The sequence below is a fragment of the Heterodontus francisci genome, chromosome 32 (assembly GCF_036365525.1).
Source record: "Heterodontus francisci isolate sHetFra1 chromosome 32, sHetFra1.hap1, whole genome shotgun sequence".
Lineage (NCBI taxonomy): Eukaryota > Metazoa > Chordata > Chondrichthyes > Heterodontiformes > Heterodontidae > Heterodontus > Heterodontus francisci.
In genome coordinates, this window is record NC_090402.1 from 44,894,616 (window position 1) to 44,922,192 (window position 27,577).

General features: G+C 41.8%; 1 protein-coding gene across 4 annotated transcripts in view; it reads right to left on the bottom strand.

Annotated features, from left to right (window-relative positions):
* Positions 1 to 27,577, bottom strand: part of abca2 (ATP-binding cassette, sub-family A (ABC1), member 2) — a 585,325-nt gene that overhangs the window by 137,150 nt on the left and 420,598 nt on the right. For all 4 annotated transcript variants that reach the window (XM_068012728.1, XM_068012729.1, XM_068012727.1 and 1 more), the window contains 5 exons: positions 15,741 to 15,905; positions 7,458 to 7,638; positions 6,855 to 7,067; positions 4,333 to 4,529; positions 798 to 980 (listed from right to left, as the gene is read on the bottom strand). In XM_068012728.1, coding sequence (XP_067868829.1) covers positions 798 to 980; positions 4,333 to 4,529; positions 6,855 to 7,067; positions 7,458 to 7,638; positions 15,741 to 15,905 — 939 coding nt within the window. The remainder of the gene's footprint in view (positions 1 to 797; positions 981 to 4,332; positions 4,530 to 6,854; positions 7,068 to 7,457; positions 7,639 to 15,740; positions 15,906 to 27,577) is intronic.

A 27,577-nucleotide genomic window follows, 5' to 3' on the forward strand; every position in this document is an offset into this window, starting at 1 on the left:
ATTAGAAATCCTTCCTTTGACAGACCCACTGTGTCATCCTGCCCACCCTCTCTGATTGGCCAGGGAGCCTGGAGGCGGGATGCGAATGCTGGGCTCGGTTAAAGAACCTCAGCAAAGCCTGCTCCAGCTGTCAACAGGTTCCCGACCCAATACAGGTCCTGCCTTTTCAGCAGTGGCTAAGTTTAGAAAACTCCACCCATTAAACTATGTTTCTCCCTCCACAGATGTTGCCTGACATGCTAAATATTTCTAGTATTTTCTGTTTCTATTACACAATAGCTAAAACCCTTTTGAAAATGTTCCTGCTGTACTGTCAAGTTTTCCTAAGCTTGGCCTTTGCACAGAGGACTGTCCAGAGCAAGCTGTTCCAGCTTATTTAGGAATTACATCACTCAGCTATTGGCATCAGCTTGCTGCAAGAAGGAAGAAAGTTACCCATTAAGTCACTGAATAGTGTGCAGTACAGTTTGTGTACGATATTCTGAATTTATCTCCTCAAATTGCTCCGATCATTCCCACTAACAGTGAAAGATCAGTGGCCATCTTTATTTCACAAGCTTGGAAGAGTCAAGATTTATGATTATATTGCTGAATGTTTCACAATTTAAGTGAACACAGTGCACCTTCACTGTTACCCTTCACTGAAGTCCTTATCAGAGCGCTACACAAAAGGCTGCACTCCAATCGGGTCCCAAGGATGGGCTCACCAAAGTTTTGGTGAGAAACACTAATTTAGTTGGACTGTCACTCTGCAGCACAGAATCACTGCCTTGTATGTGAGGAATTGAGTTACGAACCTGGACTCGTTTGAGAGTCAGGCTGCTTCTTCACCACTGTCAGCTTGTAGCCGTCCCCATAGGTGCTCTTGAGGAACAGAGGTGACCCACAGCACTTCAACTTGCCATGCGAGATTATTGCAATGCGGTCCCCCAGGAGATCAGCTTCATCCATGTAATGTGTGGACAGAAGGATTGTCCGGCCTGTAATTATTAGAAAAGATACATCTTTACTAGTGGGTGCAGTTCAAACAAGGAGGCATTCCCTGGGGTTCCTGTTAAAAATGAAATTACATTAAATAAATTTGTGGTCAACTTCAATACCCTTTTGTCATTTTTTGAAATCTCAATGCTTTAGTTTAACAAACATTGATTTCATGGCTGATCTTTTAACTTTAACCGTGCAAGTTAATTTATCTCCCTCCATATTGTTATTAATTCCAATTAAACAAAAAAGCAACACTTTTAAAAGTGCCCCACCCACCCCATCCTCATTCGTCTTCCCAAGGTGGGTAGTAGTATTGTAGGCCTGAGGCCTGCAGCCACTGCTTTTTGTATGTTTTTGCATTTTACTTCTGCCTTGCTTTGCTCTTGATTTTAAAAAAACTGTATGAAACCTGTAGTGAATTTTCAAGTTACTTTGTAGACATTGATTTAAAACTGTGATTGCGCTCTGATTAAGTTAAGTAATTAATCAATTATGTCATCAATGGCAATCAGTACTAATATTATTAACTATGAATTTGTTTTTCCCAAGAACCTTTTCCTTTTGTTTTCATGCTGGTCAGGGCAGGTCTTGCACAGCTGTTGTTTTGTCTAAACTGCTGTTCTTCTCTTCTTGAAAATAACAGCTGTTTTGTCATCGTTTGATCAGTTCTTACGGTATTTGATGACCCTTGAACTACAAGCCAGGACAATGGATAACCTTGCACATGGTGTGGTCCTATGGTGTGGAATCAGAAGATGACGTTTAATTGGTGTACAGTATAACCTAATTGATGGCAGGTGAGAGACACCATGAAAGGATTTGTAAACAGCCTGGGGACCTCGTAGTGCCTGCGAGAAGAATTTGATAAGGACTCATGGTTGATGGACTCTTGCTTTGAGAACGTCTGGATGGTAATCTTGGAAGCCTGGAATGGAGCCAGAGATTGGACTTAAAGGGGCACAGCATCCTATGTTCGGGGCTGCAGCCAGAGTTGACTAGTCAACCACTGAAGACTACGAAGGAAGGGACGTTGACGGACTGACTGACCAGTGTCCACCCCCATGCAAGTTTCTCCAGAGACCTGGTGATGAATGCACCGAGGGATAACGGTACCATTTTAGGGAGCTGTCTTGAACAGACTAATTTGGGGTTATAGCAGTGTGCTATGTTTGTTGTCTTTCTATAAACTTTTCCATCCTTTCTTTTGAATAAAGTTATCTTTCCTTCTTATTTTTTATCAATAATTGCATAATAATTACTTAATAAAATTATTGTTTTAACACATTATTTGCTGTTGAGTCACTCATTCCTGTTACGTCTAGAGTACGGCTCAGAAGCTCAATGAGACTCCGCAAGGGACTCTCATGCCCTACTGTATCCCAGACAGACGATAGGCAACAAGCTCCCAGAATCCTCCATACATCACTCATTGCAAAGCACTAAAATCTATTGACATCTGCTAACCAGTTTATATTGTTGAGTTGGAATTTTTAAATTTATGTCAGTAAGTTTGAAGAAAAAAATGCATCATATGTGGTAGACTATTAATCTACTGCCTGAGATCAACGCCCTTTCAGCCAAAACTTGAATGTTGATTGATTTGTCACTTTATGTCTGATTGTCAATGTATTCTGTTAGTTTTCTACTTTGGAGCTATGGTAATAAAAGCCTGAGACGAGATGCTACAAATTCCTTCATACCATTGGCCTGGGCTGGATTTTCCCAAGGTACAGGCAAAGCCAGGGCACTACACCAAACTCACGTACCTCCCAGATACCTTTCTCACTTCCAAATATATTAGATTTTAAATCAAACAGGAAAGAAACATCAACAATGAAATAGTTTGCACATATCCAGCACATTAAATTCTTTCTAATTAGGTACAACTAAGAGGAGACACTCTGTGCCACAATCCGTCATGTCGTCAGCATACTCAACTTGGTGACAGTCCTGTATACTTGAAAATTATGTCCCTTGTTGTTGAAGAAGTCTTGATTGTGCTGATTACTATTAAAGCCAATATAAAATATAAATTCTCCAGTACATTTCACAGACTCAAACATTTGGCAGGCTGCTGCTGTTGCTGCTTCTTGTTCAGATCAACCTGCCAGTGTTCGGATTGGTGGATACCTCTATGTATCGCTGCTCTCCAGCTTGTGATCAATTGAGAGATTTGCTTGTGTTTGCGTCTTGGCACTTTTCACTGCTTCGATGGTGTCACTAACCTCGGCAATCATAGAGACCTCATCTATATCATCATGTTTTGGCCATAAGGTGATTCTAACAAGAACTTTAATGGAGTGTCCAGTCATTCGGTCATTAAAGTTCTCATACCATCTCTACACACTGCCTGCTTTGCCAGTGCCAAATGTAGCACCATCCACACTCTTCAAAAGGTTCAATATTGGCAAACTGAGAGCTGCGCCAACATTGGCATACTCTGAGGGACATATTGGTACACTGAGGGATGTATCGGAAGGCTGCTGAAACCCTTCTCTATGCCTTTGTTACCTAAGGACTTGACTATTTCAATGCTGTCCTGGCCGGCCTCCCGTATCCTCCATAAACCTGAGCTCATCCAAAACATTGCCTAACTAATTGCCTGTTCATCTATCACCCCTGTGCTTGTTGACCGACATTGGCTCCCAGTCCAGCAATGCCTCAATCTTAAAATTCCCATCCTTGTTTCCAAATCCCTCCATTACCTCACCTTTTCCCATCTCTGTAACCTTCTTCACCACTACAACTTTCTGAGATTGACACATTCCTCCAATTCTGGCCTCTTGAGTATCCCTGATTTTAACCAGTCCAGCATTAACTGCTTGATTTAATTTCAAACAAAGCTTGGCAGTTAACTGTCAATCACCATAAACTGGTGCATTCTCCATGGCAACACCTCTACCAATCAGAGTCCACTTGCCAACAGTTTCATGCAGTATAAATTTGTTGTTTCCCTTACATTAGTATTCTTGCGAGTTGTCTTGATGAGTGCAAGACTAAAACTTGAACAAAATGTCTCTATTTTCAGTAATACATTTTATTATGCTAAAGGTACTATATAAATGCAAGTTGTTGTTGTGGTAATACCAATATTGGTCTACTAAGAGATGAACTAATATTGGTGTACTGAGGCATTTACCAATATTGGTATACCAGGGTTATACACCTCCTTTGCTGTACCTTAGAAATGCTTTGTGTCATTCTAGCCTACATAAGGTTCGATTTCATCAGCTTTTTTTTTGTCTGGCAAATGATCTTTTGCTTTCTGCCACTTAGCTTGGCTAGTACTCAGCATACACCAGCCATGAATTATTCAGTCCACTACCACAATCCAAAGTACATACACACCCTGTTTGTACTTCAGGATTAGGTCCCAGATAGCTCGACGAGCATACGGATCAACCCCTGCCGTTGGTTCATCTAAAATGACTGCTTTGGATCCCCCAACAAATGCGATGGCGACAGACAATTTGCGTTTCATTCCGCCAGACAGTGTTTGCACCAGAGAATGCCGCTTATTGGAGAGTTCCAAGTCTTCAATCATTCTAAACAAAAAACAAGAAAGTAAGATCGGGTAAAACTAAAATTCTAAAAGTCTAGAACGGCACTTACTATTTTCTGATAACTTTTGCTTTTTCATCTTGAGGTATGGAAACACAATGAGTACAGCAGCAAACATTGCATCAGAGGCTGTAGGCTACACAGTAAGAAAAAGGATCGCAATTGGAAATAATGGAGGGGGTGGGAGAATTGAGTTGGGATGTGGAGCATAGCACAGAGTGACATTCAATGGAAGGAAACAGAACAGTGAAGACAGTTGGTCAAATAAGAGAAAGAATGACGTATTCAAAAAGTTAACACTTATACCATTTAGGTCTGTAAACGCCTGTAACCTTTGTGTAAGGTCAATGAGTCATACGTATCCTGCTAACATTAACAATTTGGCCCACAAAGCTCAGGCAACTCCATCCTATTGGTGTTTATCTTTCTCACTTGCTGGTTTGTCCTTTATGAAATTAATGGATCTGGCAGTTTAGGAATGGCTGTTCCAAGCTCTACTGCCTCATTGGTGGATATATCCGCAACCGGAACATCAAGATCTGGTCATAGCAGCAGCATGAGACATATGCAAATTGATGGAACAAAGGTTTAAGTTTTATTTGGCTCACAAAGCTCCATGCTATGCAGCTAAGCACCTCACAAGGAATTTGGAACCGAGGAGGCTGAGGGGAGATTTAATTGAGGTGTACAAAATTATGAGGGGCCTGGATAGAATGGACAGGAAGGACCTATTTCCCTTAGCAGAGAGGTCAATAACCAGAGGGCATAGATTTAAAGTTATTGGCAGAAGGATTAGAGGGGAGTTGAGGAGAATGTTTTCACCCAGAGGGTGGTGAGAGTCTGGAACTCATTTAACCTGAAAGGGTGGTAGAGGCAGAAACCCCCATCACATTTGAAAATACTTATGCACTTGTGGTGCCATAACCTACAGGGCTACGGACCAAGAGCTGGAAAGTGGAATTAGGTTGGATAGTTCTTTTTTCGGCTGGCACAGACATGATGGGCTGAATGACCTCCTTCTGTGCTGTAAATTTTCAATGTTTCTACAAGACGTGGGTACTTCAGCAAAGAATTATTGAACTTGTAGTTTTGAGCTTTGCAGTAATGTTGAAGCTTCATGAAGGTTTGATCTGCTATTGATTCACATGCAACAAGTATTTCAAAAGCCACAAGTTTCCCAGTTCAATGACTCAGTGTGAATGGACCACGACTGATTGGTAAAGGTGACATTTACCCAAACTGCCACTGAGGGGGGTTGCCAGGTGCCTCAGACCACTCAAACAGCTGTCTGAATCAGTTAGACAAGGCTGCAGCAAAGATACCCACTTTGCTGGATCACAATTACAACAAGCATAAAGCCAAATACAGTATTCACCAAGAAAGAGTTTCAAAAGACATTAGCCTTTTGAGATAATTTTCCCAAATTTATTCCTGTGTTTTTACTCCACAAAGCAGCTTGTCTCTGTACAGCCCCTTCAACTGGATACCATGTTGATTCAGATTATTGGTTTAAGATTGAGTAATAGGAAATAAGAAGGGTCAGACATGTTACATCCTGTTTGCCTTTCTCTCCCAATATGGTGGGATTCTCTGCTTTCATAAGGTTAAGCGATGAACCCAAAGAAATTCAACTCAACTGTGAGATGGAATCAAATGGCACCTGAAGAGGGTAACTATCCATTTTGGAAGACAGCACATTTGAAAGGAGGGGAGATACAGAAAAGCTAAGTGATGTACAGTAAGTCCAGCGGTAGTGGCAAACTATCTGCTATCTGACACTGAAAAAGAAAAATCCAAGCCTAAACTGTACACTAAAACACAGGTCTGGGTTGAATGGTGGTAAAGTAAGGATTAGGACTATTCTGGAATTTTAGTTAATTACTTCTCGTGATAACTGAAAACTTACACAGAATTTTTCCTCAGGAAAACAGGGCTATGGGGAAAGAGCAGGAGTGGGATTAAATGGATAGCTCTTTCAAAGAGCCAGCACAAGCATGATGGGCTGAATGGACTCCTTCAGTGCTGTAAGACTCTATTTTATGATAACGAATGGGGTAAAGCTGATAAGCTGGTTTGTACATGGTCTGTGGGGTGGTGGGCTGGGCAGATTTGCTGGTCTTTTCCAATTCCACATTTCTCTATGTTCCCATGTTATCGCCATATCACTAAGCTCCTTCGAGCTAACAGATAACTCCTCCCCTTGTCTTTCCTTTCCCACCACCTGCCCAATGGGTCACACATGATAAATTTTCAGATCCAAGCAGAACTAAAATGAGCCAAAAATAAACATTGCCATCAACAAGGCTTACTTGTCCATTTCTTTGCGAATCTCATCCTCAGCCATTCCCTTCAAGCGGGAATAAAACCAGAGATGCTCCTCCACTGTCAGCTTGTCAAAGAGTACATTGTGCTGAGGGCACATGCCTAGGTTCTTCCGGATTTCATCCATTTCGGTTCGAATGTCATGCCCATAAATCGTAGCTGAACCAGCAGTGGGCGGGAACAAGCCGGTCAGAATGGACCTGGAAAATAGCAATACATCAGGGCAGTTTAATGTGAAAATCTCCAAAGCTTTCTTCTGTTTTCAATGCTTTTTGCATTTGGCTTCCAACTTATTTATCCTTCCTCAATCTGATAGCAGCACATCATTCAGAAACCACCAAGAACAAACCCCAACAGCCACTCAGCACATCAGATGCAATTTCAAAAGTCACCAGGGAGAACGTTTTACTGCACTACTTTTTCAACTTCTTTTTCTAATCTGATTTTGATTAATTCTGAATGATCTTTTAGGTGACTGTTGTGCAAGTTTGGCTGAAAGCTTTTGCAACTGCCAGATTTTGACTGAAGGATAACTGTCCTTTTTGGGAAATTATAAAAGAACTGAAAGCTTTTTCTAGCCTGGAACTCACATCGTGGTGGTTTTGCCAGCACCATTGTGTCCCAGGAATGACACCACTTGGTTCTCATGCAAATTCAGGCTCAGCTTGTTCAAAGCCAGCTTCTTCCCTGTCTTGTAGACTTTGGTCAGCTTGTCGATGCACACTACCAAAGGCAAATGGCTTGGTTCTTCCTCTATCCCACGAGTTTCTTCTGCAAGAAGATTGAATGATAAGTTAGGTTAGCAAGATTTACATATAACATGTAATAACATCCTTTTCAAGTGACCAACTGAGGATTGTCATACAACAAATTTCATGACTACATGACAATTATTAGTCTCTCATAAATGATCACATCAACCATGAGCATCTAGAAAGACAACCAGTTCAAGCCAAAATAAACAGACAACAATGGGCACAAAATGGAATAAACCTGCCTCATAAATTTCCCATCACATATGATTTAAAAAAATCAAAATAGATGCATAGACTAAAAATCTCTGAGCAGGCGTGTATTGCATATTCTGCCTTTACATTCTCAAAATGTTTTCTGCAGTATTCACTTGCTGTGGTTCTGGTTCAGCTTAATTTTCCTGAAATTCATTGACAAACTGTGCAAGGGAAGATTACAATCTCATAATGGGCTTCAAATGATGGTTATGAAGGTGAAGAGAGAAGCTCACTTGACCTTTGATGGAATGACTACCCTGCTCTTAGCTCCAGAGATTCGTTACTCCTCCCAAGGCATGTCATCTTTTTACTTGGCATCCAAACTCCCTCAGATATAAAAACTACTTTAACACACATCATCCTTGCATTATCAGTCAGTACAATCTAAGGCGACTTGATGTATGAAGGCTTTTGATTTCTGTGCAGTTCCCCTGAGTCGGTTTCTCTGGTGCTATCATCTTGGTGGAACAATCTGCCTAGACATATGCTGATTATGAAGTACTAGTCCTTTTAACAAGAGCATGTCAAATTCTCGAGACAAGAGACCATGTCTAGTTAAGGAGTAAGTTGCTAATTAGTTGGAGTTGCGATGGAAATTTGAAGGACCATTTCCTCAATTCGATGCATTTGTTTCCAATTTCGCCTCCCTCAGGACTTAGCATTGTGCGACAATGGCTGCTTGATATGTGAGGTTGCACGGTTGACCGGATGGGGCATGTTTGACGAATTCTTTCATACTTCTTGTCATATGTCTATATCCATATGTACTACTTAAATAGCAGAAAAACAGCATTAATTAAAAGTGCACTAACTTTAATGAGAACTATTTGTCATGATTTTCCTTCATAAGATCATCCTCTCATATTTAGATACATTGAATTTTACAGTACAGAAACAGGCCATTTGGCCTATCAGGCCTATGCCAGTGTTTCTGCCCCACACAAGCCTCCTCCCAACTGACTTTATCTAACCCTATCAACGTATCCTTCTATTGATTTCTCCCTCATGTGCTTAGCTAGCTTCCTCTTACATGCATCTATGCTATTCACCTCTATCATCCCATGTGGTAGCGAGTTCCACATTTGTACCACACTTTTGAATAAATAACTTTCTCCTGAATTTCACATTGGATTTATTATTGACTACAGTAACTTAAATCTATGGTCCCTAGTTTTGGACTACCCCACAACTGGAACTATCTCCTCTTTATCTATTGTTACTTATTCATTTTAAAGCATGTCTACAATAAGGAGCACCAAATACAAACAACAGACAATTCTGGCAATGCACAGCAGCATTGGTAAATTTCAGCACTCTCTGAGTAAATCTAACTAGTCTCTGTCAGAGCAAGTCTAACCAGTCTGTCTCTCTGGGTAAATCTAACCAGTTTCTGTTGGAGTAAATCTAACCAGTTTCTGCCCACAACTCTTCAGCAGAACAGAGTCCTGAGCATTTATAATATTTAGCTGTTTTTACTTTATCACAGTTTAGGAATTAAATGACTGTGAGAACCAAACACCTGTTGATGTCCTCCCAATAGCTTCCTGTCATAGCACAAACTCCATTTATAACAAAAATTATGTACTGTGCATCCATGGACCTTCCCTTTGGAAGTTTGACACAAACAGGCAAAATGTCTGAATATCCCTGGACACAGAAAATTAAGATCAAATAAATAACGGGCAAGTTCAGCAGTGGAATCAGAAACTGGCTTTAGTAAAGGAAATAAAAATTTAGGCCTATGTCCATGTGTGCACTTGACAGAGGGGAGAAAAAAGAGAGGGAAAGAAAATGAGAACTACACGGTAAGGCTAACAAGATCGGCTAGTAGCATATCTAAGTGGATCTTACTCATTCACAGTATATTGAGCAAATAAACAAGATGTTAAATTTTGAATAGTCTGTCAGTCTGATCTTCCTTCCTTGTTTTGTCCTGCTTTCAATTCATTCCACACCAAACACTAGTTACGAGAAAAGCAGAGAATGTGTTTGGCAGTCACACCTCTGTGCTTCTTGAGGTGGCCATCTGGGGGTGGGGGGGACATTTCATGAAAGTCTGGAAGAATCCTTCTCATATTTCCTTTGCCGCAGTAAAGCAATGTCCAGTCTCTGCTCATTGACCTTGGGGGGCTGTTTTTTTAGGCCCCAATGGGGGCGGGCATGGAATTCCGCATCACCATCCATGTGCCGATTCCCCTGCTCCATCCCACTCCTGGGCCATCTTCCGCAAGCAGTGAGTAGCCACTCCGAGGATAGTAAATCATTGGAATTCTCCACCCTTGAGGGCTGTGGTTGCTCAGTTATTTAATATATTCAAAGCTGACATCACTAGATTTTTGTACTCTGAAGGAATCCTGGGATTATGGGGCTTGGGAAGGAAAGTAGAACTGAGGTTGATAATAAGCCATGATTTTATGAAATGGCAGAGCAGGCTCGAGGGGCCATGAGGTCTACTCCTGCTCCTTTTTCTTATGTTCTTATAGCTCCACATGAGTTCCCTCCCACTCCATCTGCCTCATTTCAGCCTTTCAGCCTATCTTTCTACTCCCTTTTCGCTCACATACTCATCTAGTTTCTTTTTGAAAGTGTCTTAAACTATTTACATCAACCTCATCTGAGTTCTCTGAGTAAAGATCTTTTTCCTTATTTCCCTAATGCATTTAGTAGTAACTACCTTGTATTTATGACCCCTAGTTTTTGATTCTCCCATAAGTGGAAATATTGGGCCTAACTTTAACAAATGCAAAACACTTGCAGAGTTAAAATCGGGCCATTCTCTCCACATTTACCCTGTCCAACACATTCAGTGTCTTAAAGACCGCTATCAGGTCACTTCTAAGTCTTCTCTTTCCTAAAGAGAAAAAATCTCCAATCTGTTCAATTGTTTTTGCATTTTCTCCAGTACTTCTATGTCCTTTTTATAGTATGGAGACCAGAACTGTGCACAGTATGCTCAATGTGGCCTGACCTGGGTTCCACAAAAATTTTACATAACTTCTCTGCTTTTGAATTTTATATCCCTAGAAATAAAGGCCAGTGCTTTGCTAGGATTTTTAATGGCTTTTCTGCCCTTTGAAGCTGATTTTAATGATTTGTTCACCCGTGTCACTTGATCGTTTTGCTGTTCTACCCCAGTTATGAACACTGGACTCTGTAGTATGATTATGTTTTTAAAAACAATGATCTTTAATGCAGTATAAAAAGAATTCGGAGGAGACATGTGACCTCATATCAAGTCAGCCCAGAGACAAGTCTTGGGGTTACCATGAAGATAAGGAAGCCAGAGGAAAGACCCTTCTGAAAGCAGAGTTCAAGGTTGTAACACCTGACTGACAATGGGTTTTGCTCTCCTGGACTCTCAGATCGTAAACACGGAGCCAGGAAATTCGAGTTGCAATTGCTAATACCTGGAAACAAAGGAAGGCTAATGTAGTTTTGCTATGGCCAGACTTATGGATTCTGAATAATGTAAAAGGCAAATGACAATTGACTTTTGTTCTTGATAAATTCAACTGGCTTTCCCAAGTCTGGCAGGCTGTAAGGACGAATGGAAGGCATGAAGACCAGCAGTGCCAGCCGTAGAACATATAGAGAGAAAACAACTGCTCTCAGTGTACTGATCCAGTGAAAGGCTGCTAAGATCTGAACCCAGTTCAAAGGCTTGAGGTTTGCAGAGGGAAAAGAACAACAGGGTCACCAGAGACTGTCTTATTAACAGAAGACCAGGCAAGTGTACTCAGAAGTGAGCGAAGAGGACATTGGCTTTGTTAAGGATACTTGGACATCCAACCCATTGTAACTGGGAGCTGTTTGGGACCTTTAACTGCAAGGATACATTTTTGCTGAGAACACTGTGTAACATATAAATGTGGTGTGGGGTTTTCAAGTGTGTTCATAAGTTAATGGGAAATACATTTCTCTGTAATTTACTGTATTAGCTACCTATTAAGTACTGCTAATTAATGCTGATTTTTAGTTTAGTTGTTGTGAAATGAAATCTTTGTCATGTAATTCTTTAATCGGTCTGGGGAATTCATATCTCTTGTGTTGAGGTTAACAGTCTCAACTCAGGTCGTAACAAATATTCTGTTTTTTTTATTTTTTAAGGCATAGATGATGTTTCAATTTTTCCTATCAGAGTGCATCGCATCACATTTATCGAGTTAAAGTTTATTTGCCACTTAATGCGGAGTCTGCAGGTTTTTCATGTTTTTGTGTATTTTGTTGCATTCTTCCTCAGAGTTAGCTATTTGGTACGATTTGCAAATTTTGATATTGAGTTACGATTACTTGTTTCCTTAAGTATGTGTGGAAACATACCATTCAGATGTGGGGATTTATCCTCTTTGGTTTTGCTAGTTTGTCAATTATTTTCTCCATTTCTGTCACAACTGTATTAATATTCTTTTTAAGCTCATCCTGTAGTGAAGTGTCTATTTTATTATTTTTTTAGCACAAACGGAGGCAATGTAGTTATTCAATACTTCTACCATTTCTCTGTCACTACCTGCGATTTTATCTTGCTCATCTTTTAATGGCCTTATCCCTATTTTAACTTTTCTTCTATTATTTGTGTCTATCAAACACTTTATTTCTTTTTATATTACCTCATATTTTGATTTTGGAATTTCTCTTTGCCTTCCTGATGGTTTTTTAAACTTGTCTAAGTTCCTCCTCTCCCTCAGTATCTACGTATTCTTGTATGTCTTTTTCTTTAGATTCAATTTTCTCTTTAGTTCTTTATTAACCCACAGTGCCCCATAATTAGCTTGCTTTTAGTTTTTATTCATTGCCCTTTTAAAAATTTCCCACTATTTTCTAGCTCTTTGTTTTTCAAGATTTTCTCCCAGTTTGCCTTCTTTAGTTCCACCCTCATTTCCTCATAATTGTCTCTTTTCCAATCTACTACTTTATTCTCTATCCTACAGATGTCACTCTCGATCCTAATCTTGAACGACACTGTGTTGTGATCACTGCTACTAAGATGCTCTCCTACTCTTACTTCTCTTATCTTTTCTGATTCATTACCCATTACAAGATCCAAAAGCGATCCTTTCTTCTTGTACTTCTTAAGTACTGAATGTGAAAGGAGTCCTGTATACACAATAAAAACTCAAGTCATTTTTCTCCTTTTTCTATTTCTTCCTGCCTGTTTATTTAGGGGTATTTGAAATCTCCTTGCTACTATGCTTGTAGATTTGCCTACTGATTTCTTCCTCCCGTTCCCTTTCACTATTTGGTGGTCAATAATATACTCCTATGAGGGTGATAGATCCCTTCTTATCTTTTTACTCAATTCATATGGATCCTGTATCTATCATGCCACTATTTACTTCCTCTTTTTCCTATTGCCATTATGTTATCTTTAACTAATATTTAATAGTTACTCCACTGTTCTATTCCAGAAAGCTTCTTGTTGAACGATGATGCTGGAGCCAATCTTTACTCAGTGTTCCATTTATTCAACAAAGTAAAAGGATTACAAACATGTAGCTCCTTATTAAACAATCTCCAATAGTCTCAGTAAATGTATTCTTATTTGTGCTCAAATAAGACCGCAATTAACACCCTCCAGCTGCATGCAATTAAACAACTGATATACAATTAACACACATCCCCTCCTTCCTTTGCTTTCCTTCCTTAATGTGTTATAGCCTGTAATATTTAGTTGCCGATCCTGTTATCTATGTAGCCATGTTTTAATTATCCCTTCTATATCTGGATCCTCTCTATAAACTCCAGTTCATCCATTTTGTTTTGAATTATATGTACAGTGCTGTACCAATGGGTTAAATTGTTTTTATTTATTATTCCTCTCTCTGTGTTTAGTGGTTATTTTGCCTTCATGCTCCATAACTTGATCTGATCTCTGGTCATTCATGCTTTCCTTCCTTCAGTTTGTCCTTTACTCTCTTTTTCCAATTCTTTTATTGTTAGGTTTCTGTAATTTCTAGCAGTTCCCTTTCCCCATGTTATTAGTTTAAAGTCTTATTTACAGCCGTAGATATCATTTCTGCTAGAACCTTGGATGCAGCTGGTTCAAGTGTAGCCCATCCCAACACTGCAGTTTCTTCCTGTCCCAGTACTGGTACCAGTGTCTCACGAAATAGAATCCCCTCCTTCCCACACCACTACTTTAGCCACCTGTTGACTTTCCTAAACTGTTTGTCCCTACGCCAATTTGATTGTGACTTGGATAATAATCCCAAAATTATTGTTCGTGAGGTCCCATTTTTCAATTTAGCTCTGAACTTCTGACACTCAGCAGGATCTCTTCCCTCGTCTTTCCTATGTCTTTGCTTGCAACATGGAGCAAAACATTTGGATCCTGCCCTTCCCCTTTCCAAATTCTTTTTCAGCCATTTTGAGATATCACTTACCCTCGCAGTAGACAACAGACCCTTTGGGACTCTCGATTCTGGCTGCAAACAAAATTATCTGTCCCCCTAATTATAGAATTCTCAATAACAATGGCCTTTCTACTCTGCACATTCTCCCCTTGAACAGTCTCCTGCTCCATGGTGCCTTGGTTGGCATTCTGGCTGCCCTTCCCACAATCTGTCTCCTTACTCTCATAGTTATCAGATACTTTGTACCTGTGGGACAGAAGCAGTGTATATTGGACCTCCTTCATTAGATCGCCTATGTTCCCCTAACAGTCACACTTGTCCTTCCTGAACCTGTGCTTTCCTCTGGTGTTTGAGTCTAATTTGGAATAAATTATCCAGTAATACCCCCTCTACCATTATGTGTTGCAGTGTCTCTAGCTTAGACTGCAGCTCAACCACTCTGAGCCAGTGTGCAATGAGGCAGAGATATTTGTTACACATGTGGCAATCTGAGAAACTGATTATTCACAAATTCCCACATACTACAATTTCGACAAACTGCATTATCTGCCCTGTCTTCATGAATTAATTAATTTATTTAGTTACTCATCAGTTACTTGTAGTTTATTTATTGAGGCAATTAGCCACTTAATTTTATTAAATAGATAAATTTAGTTTTCTTTTAACTAAAATAGTAATTGCAATGTGGGGGTGATACAGTCCCACGTAGCAGTGCGATACGGGCTCTTAGTGAATCAGCAGCCGATTTTTCACCATTCCAGTTTAACTTTCCATTGATTTGGAAAATATTGGCAGGAATTTTGATTTCAAACCAAGTAAAGGTGACAGTGAAACTCGGAAATGAGTCTCCGAAAAGATTTTGAACTGTCGTTCTGTGATCGTCAATGGAAAGAAGCTCGGGCACAGTGAAAAATCAGCTGCCGTTTCACACTGCTGGCTTAGAACGATTTCACCCTCATTATTTACAGCACAAGAACAGGCTATTTGGCTGGATGCATCCACAGACGCAGCTCCCACATCATCAACTAGTCACTGTGATTAATTACTTGGCTATTTATCTGTATTAATGTCCTTAAATGCCATTAGAGTTCAATCACCTTATTTTCCTTTGACTTACACTTAATTACACTAATATTAAAAATCCTTACTAACTCAAGCTTAACACTGACCACTAAAGATAGCAAACCTACAAAGGGATATCTAGATACTTACTTGGATATTTATCTTATTTTTTCTGGTTCTGTCACTGCTCTCTGTGTGTTGATTATTCTACTTCCTCCTGCGAGATTATTGACTTATTTATTTCTGCCCCTTGGTTTAAATTACTTCCCCTTCCACTCTCACCAAATTCCCATTGCCACTTGGTTTAGCAGATTATCTGACGTCTGTGCGTACACAGCTCTGGATTGAAGCACCAATCTTTTTACTATCCCAAGCTACTAAGAACAACAACATACACTGCTCCAGCAGCGAAGCATCTTAGTAAACAGAAATAAATGAATCAGTAAGTTACCTAGCCTCCTGCTCTCCATCGCACAGGCCTGATCATCCTCCATGATGCTCAGCCTGCTGCTTCTGGACCAGGGCCAAGACCATTCCCACGTTTCGATTCGTCCATTGCCCAACCAATAGGATTTCTGGAATGGAAAATACCATGGTCTGGGCAGTCCATACATCCCTGGATATAAAGTAGAAAGTAGGTTAACATTTCATGAACAAAGGAAAATAGCACTTGTTCTGTTCTTTGCATGTCCAAAAGCACTCGCCCAGCCAAATAAATATTGTTCTTTCTGAGGTGAATACAGTAGCCAATAGGCACACAAAAAAAAACTTAAAAACAGATATATGACCAGTTAACCTTCTTCTGGTGGCGTGGGCTGAGGGATAAATGTTGGTTACCAGTGGAATTCCTCTGTGCTTCATTTACATCCACCTGGGAATGCAGACGGGATCAGAGTTTAATCCAAAAGGCAGCACAACAGGAGTATCAGCTTAGAACATGTCTTAAGTCGAAAGTAGGGCTGGAACCCACAATCTTCTGACTTAGAGATGAGTGTGGTACCAGTGAAACAAAATGATGCTCAGATTATTGCCTTTACATCATTCCAAGACATTGATGAATCTATTATATGATGTATCCGTCATTGAATTCTATAACAGTCAACGACAAATCATTTCTTGGCAATTTTATTAAATAGGTGAATTTAGTTTTCTTTTAACTAAAATAGTAATTGCAATGTGGGGGTGATACTGGTCCACTCAGCAGTGCGATACGGGCTCGTAGCGAATCGGCAGCCATCCTTTCCCTCAGTGTGCAAACAATCCACGACGCAGGGTATATTGGTTAATTGGCATCACACTGACTGCACAATAACAGGCTCAAAATAATAATGAAAGTGCAGTGTACATTACTGGAAACAAAGACAGGTTTCCCATTATGATCTCTAGGCTGTAACCAAATCTAGAAGTTCAGGCAACTAATATAAACCTTCCTTCTGACTGTATGAAAACACAATTGGCAGGGTCACTGTTTCACAGCAGCTGAATAGGTTAGATGCTTTTTTATTACATTGGAATCCTGAATTTTCACTGGTGCTTAGGGAACTGCATTCCGCAGCTGTACACTGAATAAATAAAATTCTGCTTTTATCTCACAAGACCTTAGGATTTTCATCGAAATTTTGAGCATCAAATTTTGCAAATCCATCCAATTTTCCCAGAAAACCTTGGTCGCTGGCTACCCAACATCACATCCCCCTAGCAGCTTTTCAAAAGATCATTTGTTTTAAAAATTTCTTCAAATGACTCTCACAAACGTGAAGCTGCTTCTTAAAGTGGTTTGGTGACACGGTAGCATCAGAGCGTCCAAGGGTAGAAGTGAAGGGAAGAAAAGGGAAGGGAAAATGAGGAGAGGAGAGGAGAGACAAAAAGAGACGAGACGAGAGGAGACGAGAGAAGGGGAAGGAGGAAGGGGAGGGAAGGAAGGAAGGACCAGCATTTATACATTGCCTTCAATAACCACAGGACATTCCAAAGCATTTCACAGCCAATTAAAAATTTTTGAAGTGTAGTCACTGTTGTAATGTAGAAAATGCGGCAGCCAATTTGTGCATACCAATATCCCACAAACAGCATTGAAGTAATGATCAGAAAATTTGTTTTCGTGGTGCTGATTTTGGGATAAATATTGGCCAGGACACCGAGGAAAACTCTCTGCTCTTTTTCGAATAGTGCCATGGGATCTTTTACGTCGCTCTGAAAGGGCAGACTGGGTCTTGGTTTAAGGTCTCATCTGAAAGGTGGCACCACCGACAGTGCCACATTCCATCAGTACTGCACTGAAATGTCAGCCTAGATTACATGCTCATGTCCCTGGATGGTCTGAACTTGCAGCTAGAAAGAACAAGATCCTTATTAGCTTCATTAAATTGTCATCATTGCTGTTTACAGATCCTTCAATAGCATCGGAAATAATCACTTGATATCATTAGACACTCCGCAGTACCTGAGAAGACACTGTGCAGATGGAAGCTCACCGCACGTCAGACCTTCAGCCAAATTATTTGGCTGACAAAGTGCAAGAGCGAAGCAACAGCTGTTTGTCGGCCATACTTGAGCTCTCCGAGTTTCAAGTTGATTCGCAGCTGTTGAGTTGCAAATCTCTTTGCAGCTTCCCATCGTATTGCAGGAGCATCGATTAAAGTGTGTCTGACAAACAGGCAGGGGAAGTTCAGCAGTGTGAAAAATAGGAAAAGAAGCGCCCAGAAATTAAAAAAAAAAGCTGAAGTGTAATTCTGTGACAGCACTTTGCACAGTTTCCTGGCATTCCTCACAAACGACCCAAATACAGGAAGGTAAATGGGGGGTGGGGGTGGCGGCGGGTGACAATCTTCAATTACAGCCAAGTGCAAAGCAGGACTGTCACCATTCGAAGAGTAATTTAAAGCAGTTCAACTGTACTCAGAGGATCTAACTATCAGGAAAGACAGATTCAGCTGGGGCTCTTTTTTCTAGAAAACAGAAGGCTGCGGGGTGACCAAGGTAAAAGGATATCTGAAAATGTACAGTTCCTACGTTACAATTGTGACTACAGCGGGACTTTATCCAAGCAATAGGGACTCAACTCCCAGCAAAAGCGCCAGTGAGAACCCCCTGTCGCCCGTCCTGTGCAGAGGCCCGCTGAATCAAGTGCCAATTAGGCATTTAAACGGACAGCGGCCAGCCTTCCACAGGATCAAGGACACTGGTGACGGAAGTCCCGCCCTCAGAGAACTGTCAGCCAATCAGAGGCCGGCAGCTCTTTAACTGAGCAGCGCTGCCGCAGAGGTGGTGGCTATGCCAGTGGAGCACCTATCCGAGGCTAAGGAGCAATGCTGGGCCCAGGCTACAGGTAAGTCAAGGCGGGAGGGATCTTGTGGGGTGGGGAGTTGCAGTGGGGGAGGAGTGTAGGGGGGTTGGCAGCATGGGCAGGGGGGCTGGCTCTCAGCTGGCCCACCCCACTTCCCAATGCTGAGTCCCTCGTTCAGACACCAAGCGCCTTTTAACGAAGGACCGCCCACCCTCCACCAGAGACAGCAAGCAACATGCACAGTTTTCTCGCTGTGGTCCCCATGTGGTAACAGGCCCACTCACCGCTGGGCTAAGTGGCGACAATGGGATGGGGCCTTTAATTGGGCATTAAATGCCCACTTAAGGGTCTCAATTGGCGGCAGGGCGGGAAGGCTGTTCACAGGGCTTCCCGCCCCAGACTTAATTTCGGCGGAGGCGGGAAGGTGGCGGGATCCCCACTCCACCACCATCCCATCTAAGTACATGCTCTCCCTGTCTCAAAATCCAGCGTGAGGGAGAGCATAAAATTCCCTCCTACATTTCAGAAGTACTTCATTGGCTGTAAAACGCATTGAGATTGAGATGTTCAGTGGTCATGAAAAGCGCTATATAAATGCAAATTTTTTTTTCTTAAATTTTCTCTATAGTAATTCCTCTACATGTACAGTATACACCAGCTGAAATGAAACTATTCACACACTTTGTCTCACATGCCTGGGTGTTGTACTTAACAGAGGTCTGTAAAATTCTGAAAGGATTTCACAGTGCAGACAGAAACCTGTGGGGAGTTCAAGATTAGGGGCGATAGATTAGTAATATATAGGGTTTTTTTATTCATTCGTGGGATGTGGGCCTCACTGGCTAGGCCAGCATTTATTGTCCATCCCCAATTGCCCTTGAACTGAGAGGCTTGCTCGGCCATTTCAGATGGCATTTAAGAGTCAACCACATTGCTGTGGGTCTGGAGTCACATGTAGGCCAGACCAAGTAAGGACAGCAGATTTCCTTCCCCTAGGGGTATTAATGAAGCAGATGGGTTTTTACAACAATTGACAATGGTTTCATGATCACCATTAGACTAGCTTTTGTTAATTCCAGATTTATTCATTGAATTCAAATTTCACCTTCTGCTGTGGGGGGAATTTGAAACCATATCTCCAGAGCACTAGCCTGGACCTCTGCATTGCTAACCCACTATGCCATCGCCTCCCCTACAGCACAGAAACAGCCCATTCGGCTGAGCAGGTCCATGAGGTCCATGCTGGTGTTCAATTTCGGCACGAGCCTCCTCTCACCCTTCATCAAACCGCATCAATATATCCTTCTATTCCTTTCTCATATATTTATCTAGCTTTGTTTAAATACATCTATCCTATTTACCTCAATAACAACCCCCTTTTGTACTGAGCTCCACATTCTAAGCACCCTCTGGGTAAAGAAGTTTCTCCTGAATTCTCTATTGGATTTATCAGTGACTATTTTAGATTTATGGCCCCTAGTTTTGGTCATCCCAGCAAGCGGAAACATCAGCTCTAACTTTACCTCATCAAACCCTTTCATAATCTTAACAACCTCTAAAGGGTAACCCCGTCGATTTCTCTTTGCTAGAGGAAGAAGCCACAACCTGTTTAATCTTTCCTGCTAGGTAAAACCTCTCAGTTCTGGTAGCATTTTAGTAAATCTTTTTTGCACTTTTTGTTCACCGTATTCCAAGTATAATTAATTTTCTATACCAGTTTAGAAAAACTTCTCTCTTCAAGTCTATTCCTCCGGAAATAAATCCTGCTGCTTGGTTTGCTTTTATCATGGCCTTATTAACCTGCGTCACAACCTTTAGTGATTTGTGTAGTTGTACTCCCCAAACCCTTTGTTCCTCTACCCCTTTTAAATTATTATTTTCCAGTAATATGTGGCCTCCTTAGTATTCTCACCAAAATGTACCACCTCACACTTATCTATATTGAAGCTCATTTGCCAATTTTATGCCCATTCTTGTGTTTATTAATGTCTTCCTGCATTTTCTCACAGTCCTCCTCTGTATTAATCAGACCCTTCAATTTGGTGTCATCCGCAAATTTAAATATAACATTGTCGCTAATAAATCCGGTAAGAAATTCAGGAGGAACTTCTTCACCCAAGAGAGTTGTTAAGAATGTGCAACTTGTTGCCATTGAGGGCAGTTGAGGTGAATAGCATAGATGCATTTAAGGGGAAGTGAGATAGGTGCATGAAGAAGGAATAGACGGATCTGAAGATAGAGTTAACTAAAATAGGTGGGAGGATGTTTGAGTGGAGCATAAACACCAGCATTAGGCAACTGGCCAAGTAGTCTGTTTCTGCACAAAAGCAAAATACTGCAGATGCTGGAAATCTGGAAAAAAAAACTGAAAATGCCGGAAGTACCCTGTGGGTCAGGCAGCATCTATGGAGAGCAAACCAGAATGAATGGGCTGAAGTTTATGGGCCCCTAGGGGCAGGAATGGAGGTGGAGGCTCATAAAATTGCGTTGGAGGACAGGGTGTGGAGTGCCCGTCACCTTCATGTGCCTTCCAATTTAGTCCGGGCTCGGGGAGGGTCCCCTCTTTGTGGGGGAATCCAGGGCTCCAGAAGGGCCCCCTGGCGGCAATCGCCAGCCCTCGGGAAGACACTCCTTCTCCCACCCTCCCCAAAACCCTCTCCCCAACTCCATCACCAGGACCTGCCTGAATGGCCCCTGCAACCCTGACCCCACTTGCCTCTCCCGGGGTCTCCCACGTCTTCGGTACTGCAGGGCCTCCTGCAATACTGGCACTGGCCACTGCTCCCACTGGCACTGCTGGTACTGCAGAGTTGCTGGCCTTCTGATTGTCTGGCAGCTCTGAAGGCAGGAGCTTGTCCCTTAAAGGGACAGCATCCCTGACTGTGGGCAGTTAACTGGCTGCCCACCATTAATTAACTAAGGAGATCTGATGAAGAGCTGAGGTGAGGTCTCCCCCCACCTTCCAGCCGACAGCTGGGATCCCTGTGGCCAGAATAAAACTCGACCTAACATTTCAGGTCTGTGACCTTTCATTAGAACTGGGAAAAGTTAGGAATATAATAGGTTTTGAGCAAGTGAAAGGTGGGGGGGGGGGGGGGGGAGGAAGAAGAACAAAAGGGAAGGTCTGTGATAGGGTGGAATGCAGGAGAGATCTGTTTGGATGATGCAATCTTCCATACCAGCACTTCCAATTGGTCTTCCTTTTTCCTCAACCAAGGGTTCCATCCACCGTGGTTGGCACAGCCCTAGAAAGCATCTGTTCTACTTCATGCATTTTTGCTCTCACCCCTTCCCCTCCCTCCCAGAAAGATGATAGCGATCTCCTTATCCTCACCTTCCAGTCCACCAGCCTCAATATTCAACAGATCATCCTCCACTATTTCCACCACCTCCACCACCAAACGCATCTTCCCCTCCCCTCTCAGCATTCTAAAGGGGCTGATCCCTCACCAATATCCTGTTCCACACCTCAGTTACCCTCAACACTCCCTCCCCTCCCACAGTACCTTTCCATGCAAGCTCTGGAGATGCCCTTTTACTTCCTCCCTTACCATCCATGGCCCCAAAAAACTCCTTCCAGTTAGACAGCAATTTACGTGTACTTCTTTCAGTTTAGTATATTGTATTCACTGCTTACAATGTGGTCTTCTCTACATTGGGGAGGCCAGATGCAGACTGGGTGACCACTTTGTGGAACACCTCCGTTTAGTCTGCAAGTGTAACCCTGGGCTTCCAGTCATTCGTTATTTTAGTTCTCCACCTTGGACCCACTCTGACTTTTCGGTCCTTGGTCTGCTACAGTGTTCCAATGAAACTCAATGCAAGTTTGAAGAACAGCGCCTCATCTTTCGACTGGGCTCTTTGCAGCCTTCTGGACTCAACACTGAGTTCAATCATTTTAGATCATAACTTCTGCCCCCTCTTTATTCCATTTTTCTTTGCAGGGTTGCATTTTTTTCCTCTCGTTTCTCTCTTATTTTCTTTACTTTGCGTTCAGACAGCAGCTATTGATGATTCTGCCTTCACAACCCCTCTAGACACTTTTTTTGTTTCTTTACTTATTCCATTACCACTCCCTTTGGCCTTGCACAATGAAACCTTTTGTCATTTAATCCCTCCTGCCCCATACCCTATCTTAGACCTACCCTTTGTTCTTCTTCCTACCCTCCCCCCTTTCACTTTCTCAAAACCTATCACATTTCAAACTTTTCCTAGTTCTGATGAAAGGTCACAGACCTGAAATGTTAACTCAGTTTCTCTCTCCACAGATGCTGCCCGACCTGATTATTTCCAAAATTTTCTGTTTTTATTTATGACCTGTTTCTGCATTGTAATTTCTATGTAATTCTGCGTAAGATGTTGCGGGTCAGGTGTTTGATTCTGTGGGCCTGTAGCAGTACGGTACTGAAATTCTGCAGGATACTCAAATCATCACAGCTGACCAAGTTACTGGAGCAAGAACTGATTCAAGTTTTTTTTTACTGAACCAATGTATTATCTGAACCATTTTGATTCTGTCCTCCAAGGAATTTAAAGTAATGCTTCTTTGAAGCCTGTGATAGCATGTTCTGGAGTGAAATAACATTCAATTTTTTCTGTTATGCGCATATTCAGAGTACTGAGAAATATTAAAATTTCAGCAATTCTGCTCCCATAACATTCAAGATTTGGATTATTCAGAGAAACCACCTTCATATAAAGGGTGATACGTATATGTGTCAAAGAATTGGAAGACTGTATAACTTAAATTATTTGATAGTTCTGAACAGGTGCAAACTTTAAGCAGTCTCAAAATCTGGAGAACTTATCCTCCATCTCTAAACCTAAACTACAACTTGAAATTTTAAACCACCTAGCAATCTGCATAGCATGTACAGAATAATTAGGTTTTTGATTTTTGTATGTGATTGGCATACTGGGTAAGCAGTATATTGCATGTCCATGAGTAATTGCAGAATGTGCCAGCTGTGGTCCAGTGGTATCAATCTTGCCTCTAGGTCAGAAGGTTGTGGGTTTAAATCCCACTCCAGAAACTTCAGGACATAATCTAGGCTGGATCTTCAGTGAAGTACAGAGGGAGTGCTGCACTGCTGGAGGTGCTGTCTTCGGATGAGACATAAACTGAGGCTCTGCCTGGCGTCTTAGGTGAATGAAATGATCCTGTGGTACTACTTTGAAGAAAAGTGAAGGAGTTAGAATCATGGATTGGAGACAGCACAGAAGGAGGCCATTCAGCCTGTCATGTCCCAACCAGCTTCTGCAAAAGTAACTCAGCTAGTCCCTGTTATGAATGCTGGACTTTGTAACAGGATTATGTTTTAAAAACTGAGATTTTTAAAGTTTAAGATGAAGTCCAGAAATTCAGGCGACCTCACACCTACTCTATGAAAGGGGAAGACAGAAATCTTGGCTACCAGTGCAACAGAGAACACAGATCAAAAACTTTTTTTGAAAAAAGAGACTGCAGGGGTAACATCTGAAGAGCAATGGGTTTTACCCTCTTAGACTTTCGATCCTAAACAAGAAGCCAGTAATTTTGAAAATGCAAATGTACCAAGCAGCTGTTAACACCTGGGGAAAATGGAAGGCCCAGGTGACTCTGTGAAACCAGACCTCTGGACTTTGCATATTGGAATAGGACAATAAGCTATTGACTTCTGAGCCCAGATAAATTTAACAGATTTTCTGAAGGCAGACAGGCTGTAAGAAGGGAACCCAACGGCTGTAGCCTCAGCGAAGGCTGTAAGGAAGATAATCATTGGTGGCAGCCTCAAGAGGGAGAGAGGGAACACCTGCTCTCAGAAGCTTGAGACAGCAACAGGCTGTGAAGAATGGAACCTGTTTTGATTTTTAAAGTTCGCAGAGAAGTAAAAGCCCAACAGGATCATAAGGAATTGCCTTATTCATGAACGCCCAGGTGAAAAATGCTTGGAGAAGTGAGTGGACAGGACATTGATTTTGAAATTATTCTGGAAGATCCAACCCATTGCAACTGGGAGACATTTGGGACTTTTAAGTGAAAAGGATTTCGCCATCAAAGAGGACTGTGTAATGTATAAGTGTGGTGTGGGGTTTCCAAGTATTTTATTAAGTAAAGAAAATACCTATTCTTTGTAACTTGGGGTCTCAACTACATACATATTTAGTTAACGGGGATTTCTTTTAGTTTAGTTGCTATAATAAAAGTCATAAAATGTGAAATCTTGTGTAATTCTTTAAATTGGTCTGGGGGTTCATATCGTATTTTAACATTAACGGTCTCACTGAGGTCGTAACAGTCCCACTCCCCTGCCTTTTCCCCATAGTCCTGTAAATTCTTTCTCTTCAGATAATTATCCAATTCCCTTTTGAAAGCCATGATTAAATCTGCCTCCGTCACACTCTCAGGCAGTGCATTCCAGATCATAACCACTCGCTGCATAAATAAGTTTTTCCTTATGTCGCCTTTGGTTCTTTTGCCATTCACCTTAAATTGGTTCTCGTCCCTACTGCCAATGGGAATAGTTTCTATCTACTCTGTCCAGACTCCTTATAATTTTGAACACCTCTATCAAATCTCCTCTCAACCTTCTCCTCTCTAAGGAGATCAGCCCCAGCTTCTCCTATCTATCCAAGTAACTGAAGGCCCTCATCCCTGGAAGCATTCTCATAAGTCTTTTCTGCCCCCTCTCTAATGTCTTCACATCCTTCCTAAGGTGTGATGCTCAGAATTGGACACAATGGGCAGGATTTCAAATCCGGGGTTGGAACCTGGACATCACGATGACATCCAGGTCCTGACTTCCCACAGATGATCTCGAATATAGCAGAGGTTATCTGAATATGTAGGAGCACAGTGTGCCCTATATCTATCCAGAAAGGTTGATAGGTTCCTTGTGTGTTCTGTTTCCTGTTTGTTGCAAGAAGATGCAGGCCCAGTGAAATATAAAGCCTGCATTGCTGCCAGTGTACTGCAATAACTTCCTACATATACTACTAGTTGGAAAAGCATGAACACAGCACCTTATTGTCACTTTGAACAAGATATTGATAACACTGGAAACTGAATCTATTTGTTACATGCCTTGCAAGTCATTTCTTTAATACCAAAGGGTAAAGGAGATTTTTAAACTCATTAATATTACTGGCAACTTCAGCCTGCAGTATTACGTTATTCTAGCCAATAAACTGAAATCTTCCTTGAGGCTTAGGTTCTGCTTTGGGACTTTGATGACATTTTTTTTTTGCCCTTACACAAAAGGACTGAGTCGCACCAGGGTAAGTATAATGATTTGCTGTTACCAGCAGTAAGCCAGTTCAATTTTACTTTTTCCCTTCCAATTGACTCTAACTCAAAGGGGTGCCCAGCCCTGAGTCAATCCTCCTGTATCCATGTACTTGAACTGACCAGATGTAGTACAATGACATAGCTCAGGGGAATCCACTAGTGGTGCATTTCCAGTACAACACTGGGAGTGATGTGAAGGAAATATCTACATTTTGTTCACAGACGTTCTTGTGCCTTTTTATTATTCACAGTCCCACATCACTCATTCCCTTTTCTTACTCTTGCAGTGAATTTTCCTGCACCTCTCCCATTCTCAAGGTTCACCCTGGGATACAGGTCTACAGACTACTTAGGTTCCACACCCAAGCGGCCACTGTTTAATGTCTGCATGTAGATAGGGAGTTTTCATTATAGCCAAACATAATCCTGACCTTATCTGATATCCACATTGATGCACTGTCAAACAGAAATTACTGGATTGAATCAGAAGTGGGAACTTTGTCTATATCTTTCCCTTGGCAACCGAATATTATGGTCAACTACTCTGCCTCTACCACTGCGCAGGTATCTCAGGAAGACCAAGGATCACATATGGGACCTTCTTAGTTTGTATGGGTCAGTGCCAGTGCACATGGTGAATTTAACTGTTGAGCTCTGTAGATTCCTTTAGAGAAAGGGTTCGCAACATTTTTGCTTCTGAGGCCTCCTTCCCATGTTAGAAAAATACCACAGTCCCCTGTAACACAAGTATTTGTTCTGTATAAAGATTAATTATACAATTAAACAAACAGCTGGCACAGACACAATGGGCTGATGAGCCTCCTTCAAGTGCTCCATGATTCTATCAAAGGTGATCTATCACTATTGTACAGTCTGAGTATAAATGACGGAAAACCTCCCTCAGTATTTCATGTAACAATATCATGAATCCATTTATAAAGAGTCGGTATATACTGGTATTTCTTTTTCTTTTTCTTTTCTTTTTCTTTCTTTCTTTTCTTTTCTTTCTTTTCGTTCCTGCAGCCATACTGGTGCCAAACGTCGTGTCCTGCACTCCTTTGGACCCCACCAGAAAGGCCGAGAGGGGGGTTTTGACGACTGGGCAACTCTCAACCTCCATAAATTTGCCCAGGCATGCGCCATGGAGAGGTCACTCCATAGTTGCCTCACAGCGACTGAAACAACATGGAAGGCAGCAGTTACGGGTTATAAGTCCAGATAAATTGGCGTAGAAACTGGGCGCCACGGGTTGCCTTTGTCGGTGGGAGAGGTCATTGCACCTCACTGGACAGCTACCGCCCGCCTCAAACCGGGCAGCCCCCGGTCAATAAGGTTCTGTCCCGCCACAGTCTGCCTGCTTCAATGGGTGCTTGGAGCTCAGGGTCATTGCCCGAAAGGTGGACTGATACACCGCACCAAACAACATGAAAAAAGGAAAGAAGGTACCAGCCCTTCGCTTTGCAAGCTGGAACGTCAGAACTATGTGTCCTGGCCTGTCGGAAGACCTTACACAAATCAACGATTCTCGGAAGACCGCCATCATTAACAACGAGCTCAGTAGACTCAATGTGGACATTGCAGCACTTCAGGAGACTCGCCTCCCCGCGAGTGGCTCTCTAGCAGAGCAAGACTACACCTTCTTCTGGCAGGGCAGGGATCCTGAAGAACCAAGACAGCATGGAGTGGGCTTCGCCATCAGAAACTCCTTGCTCAGCATGATAGAGCCTCCCTCAAA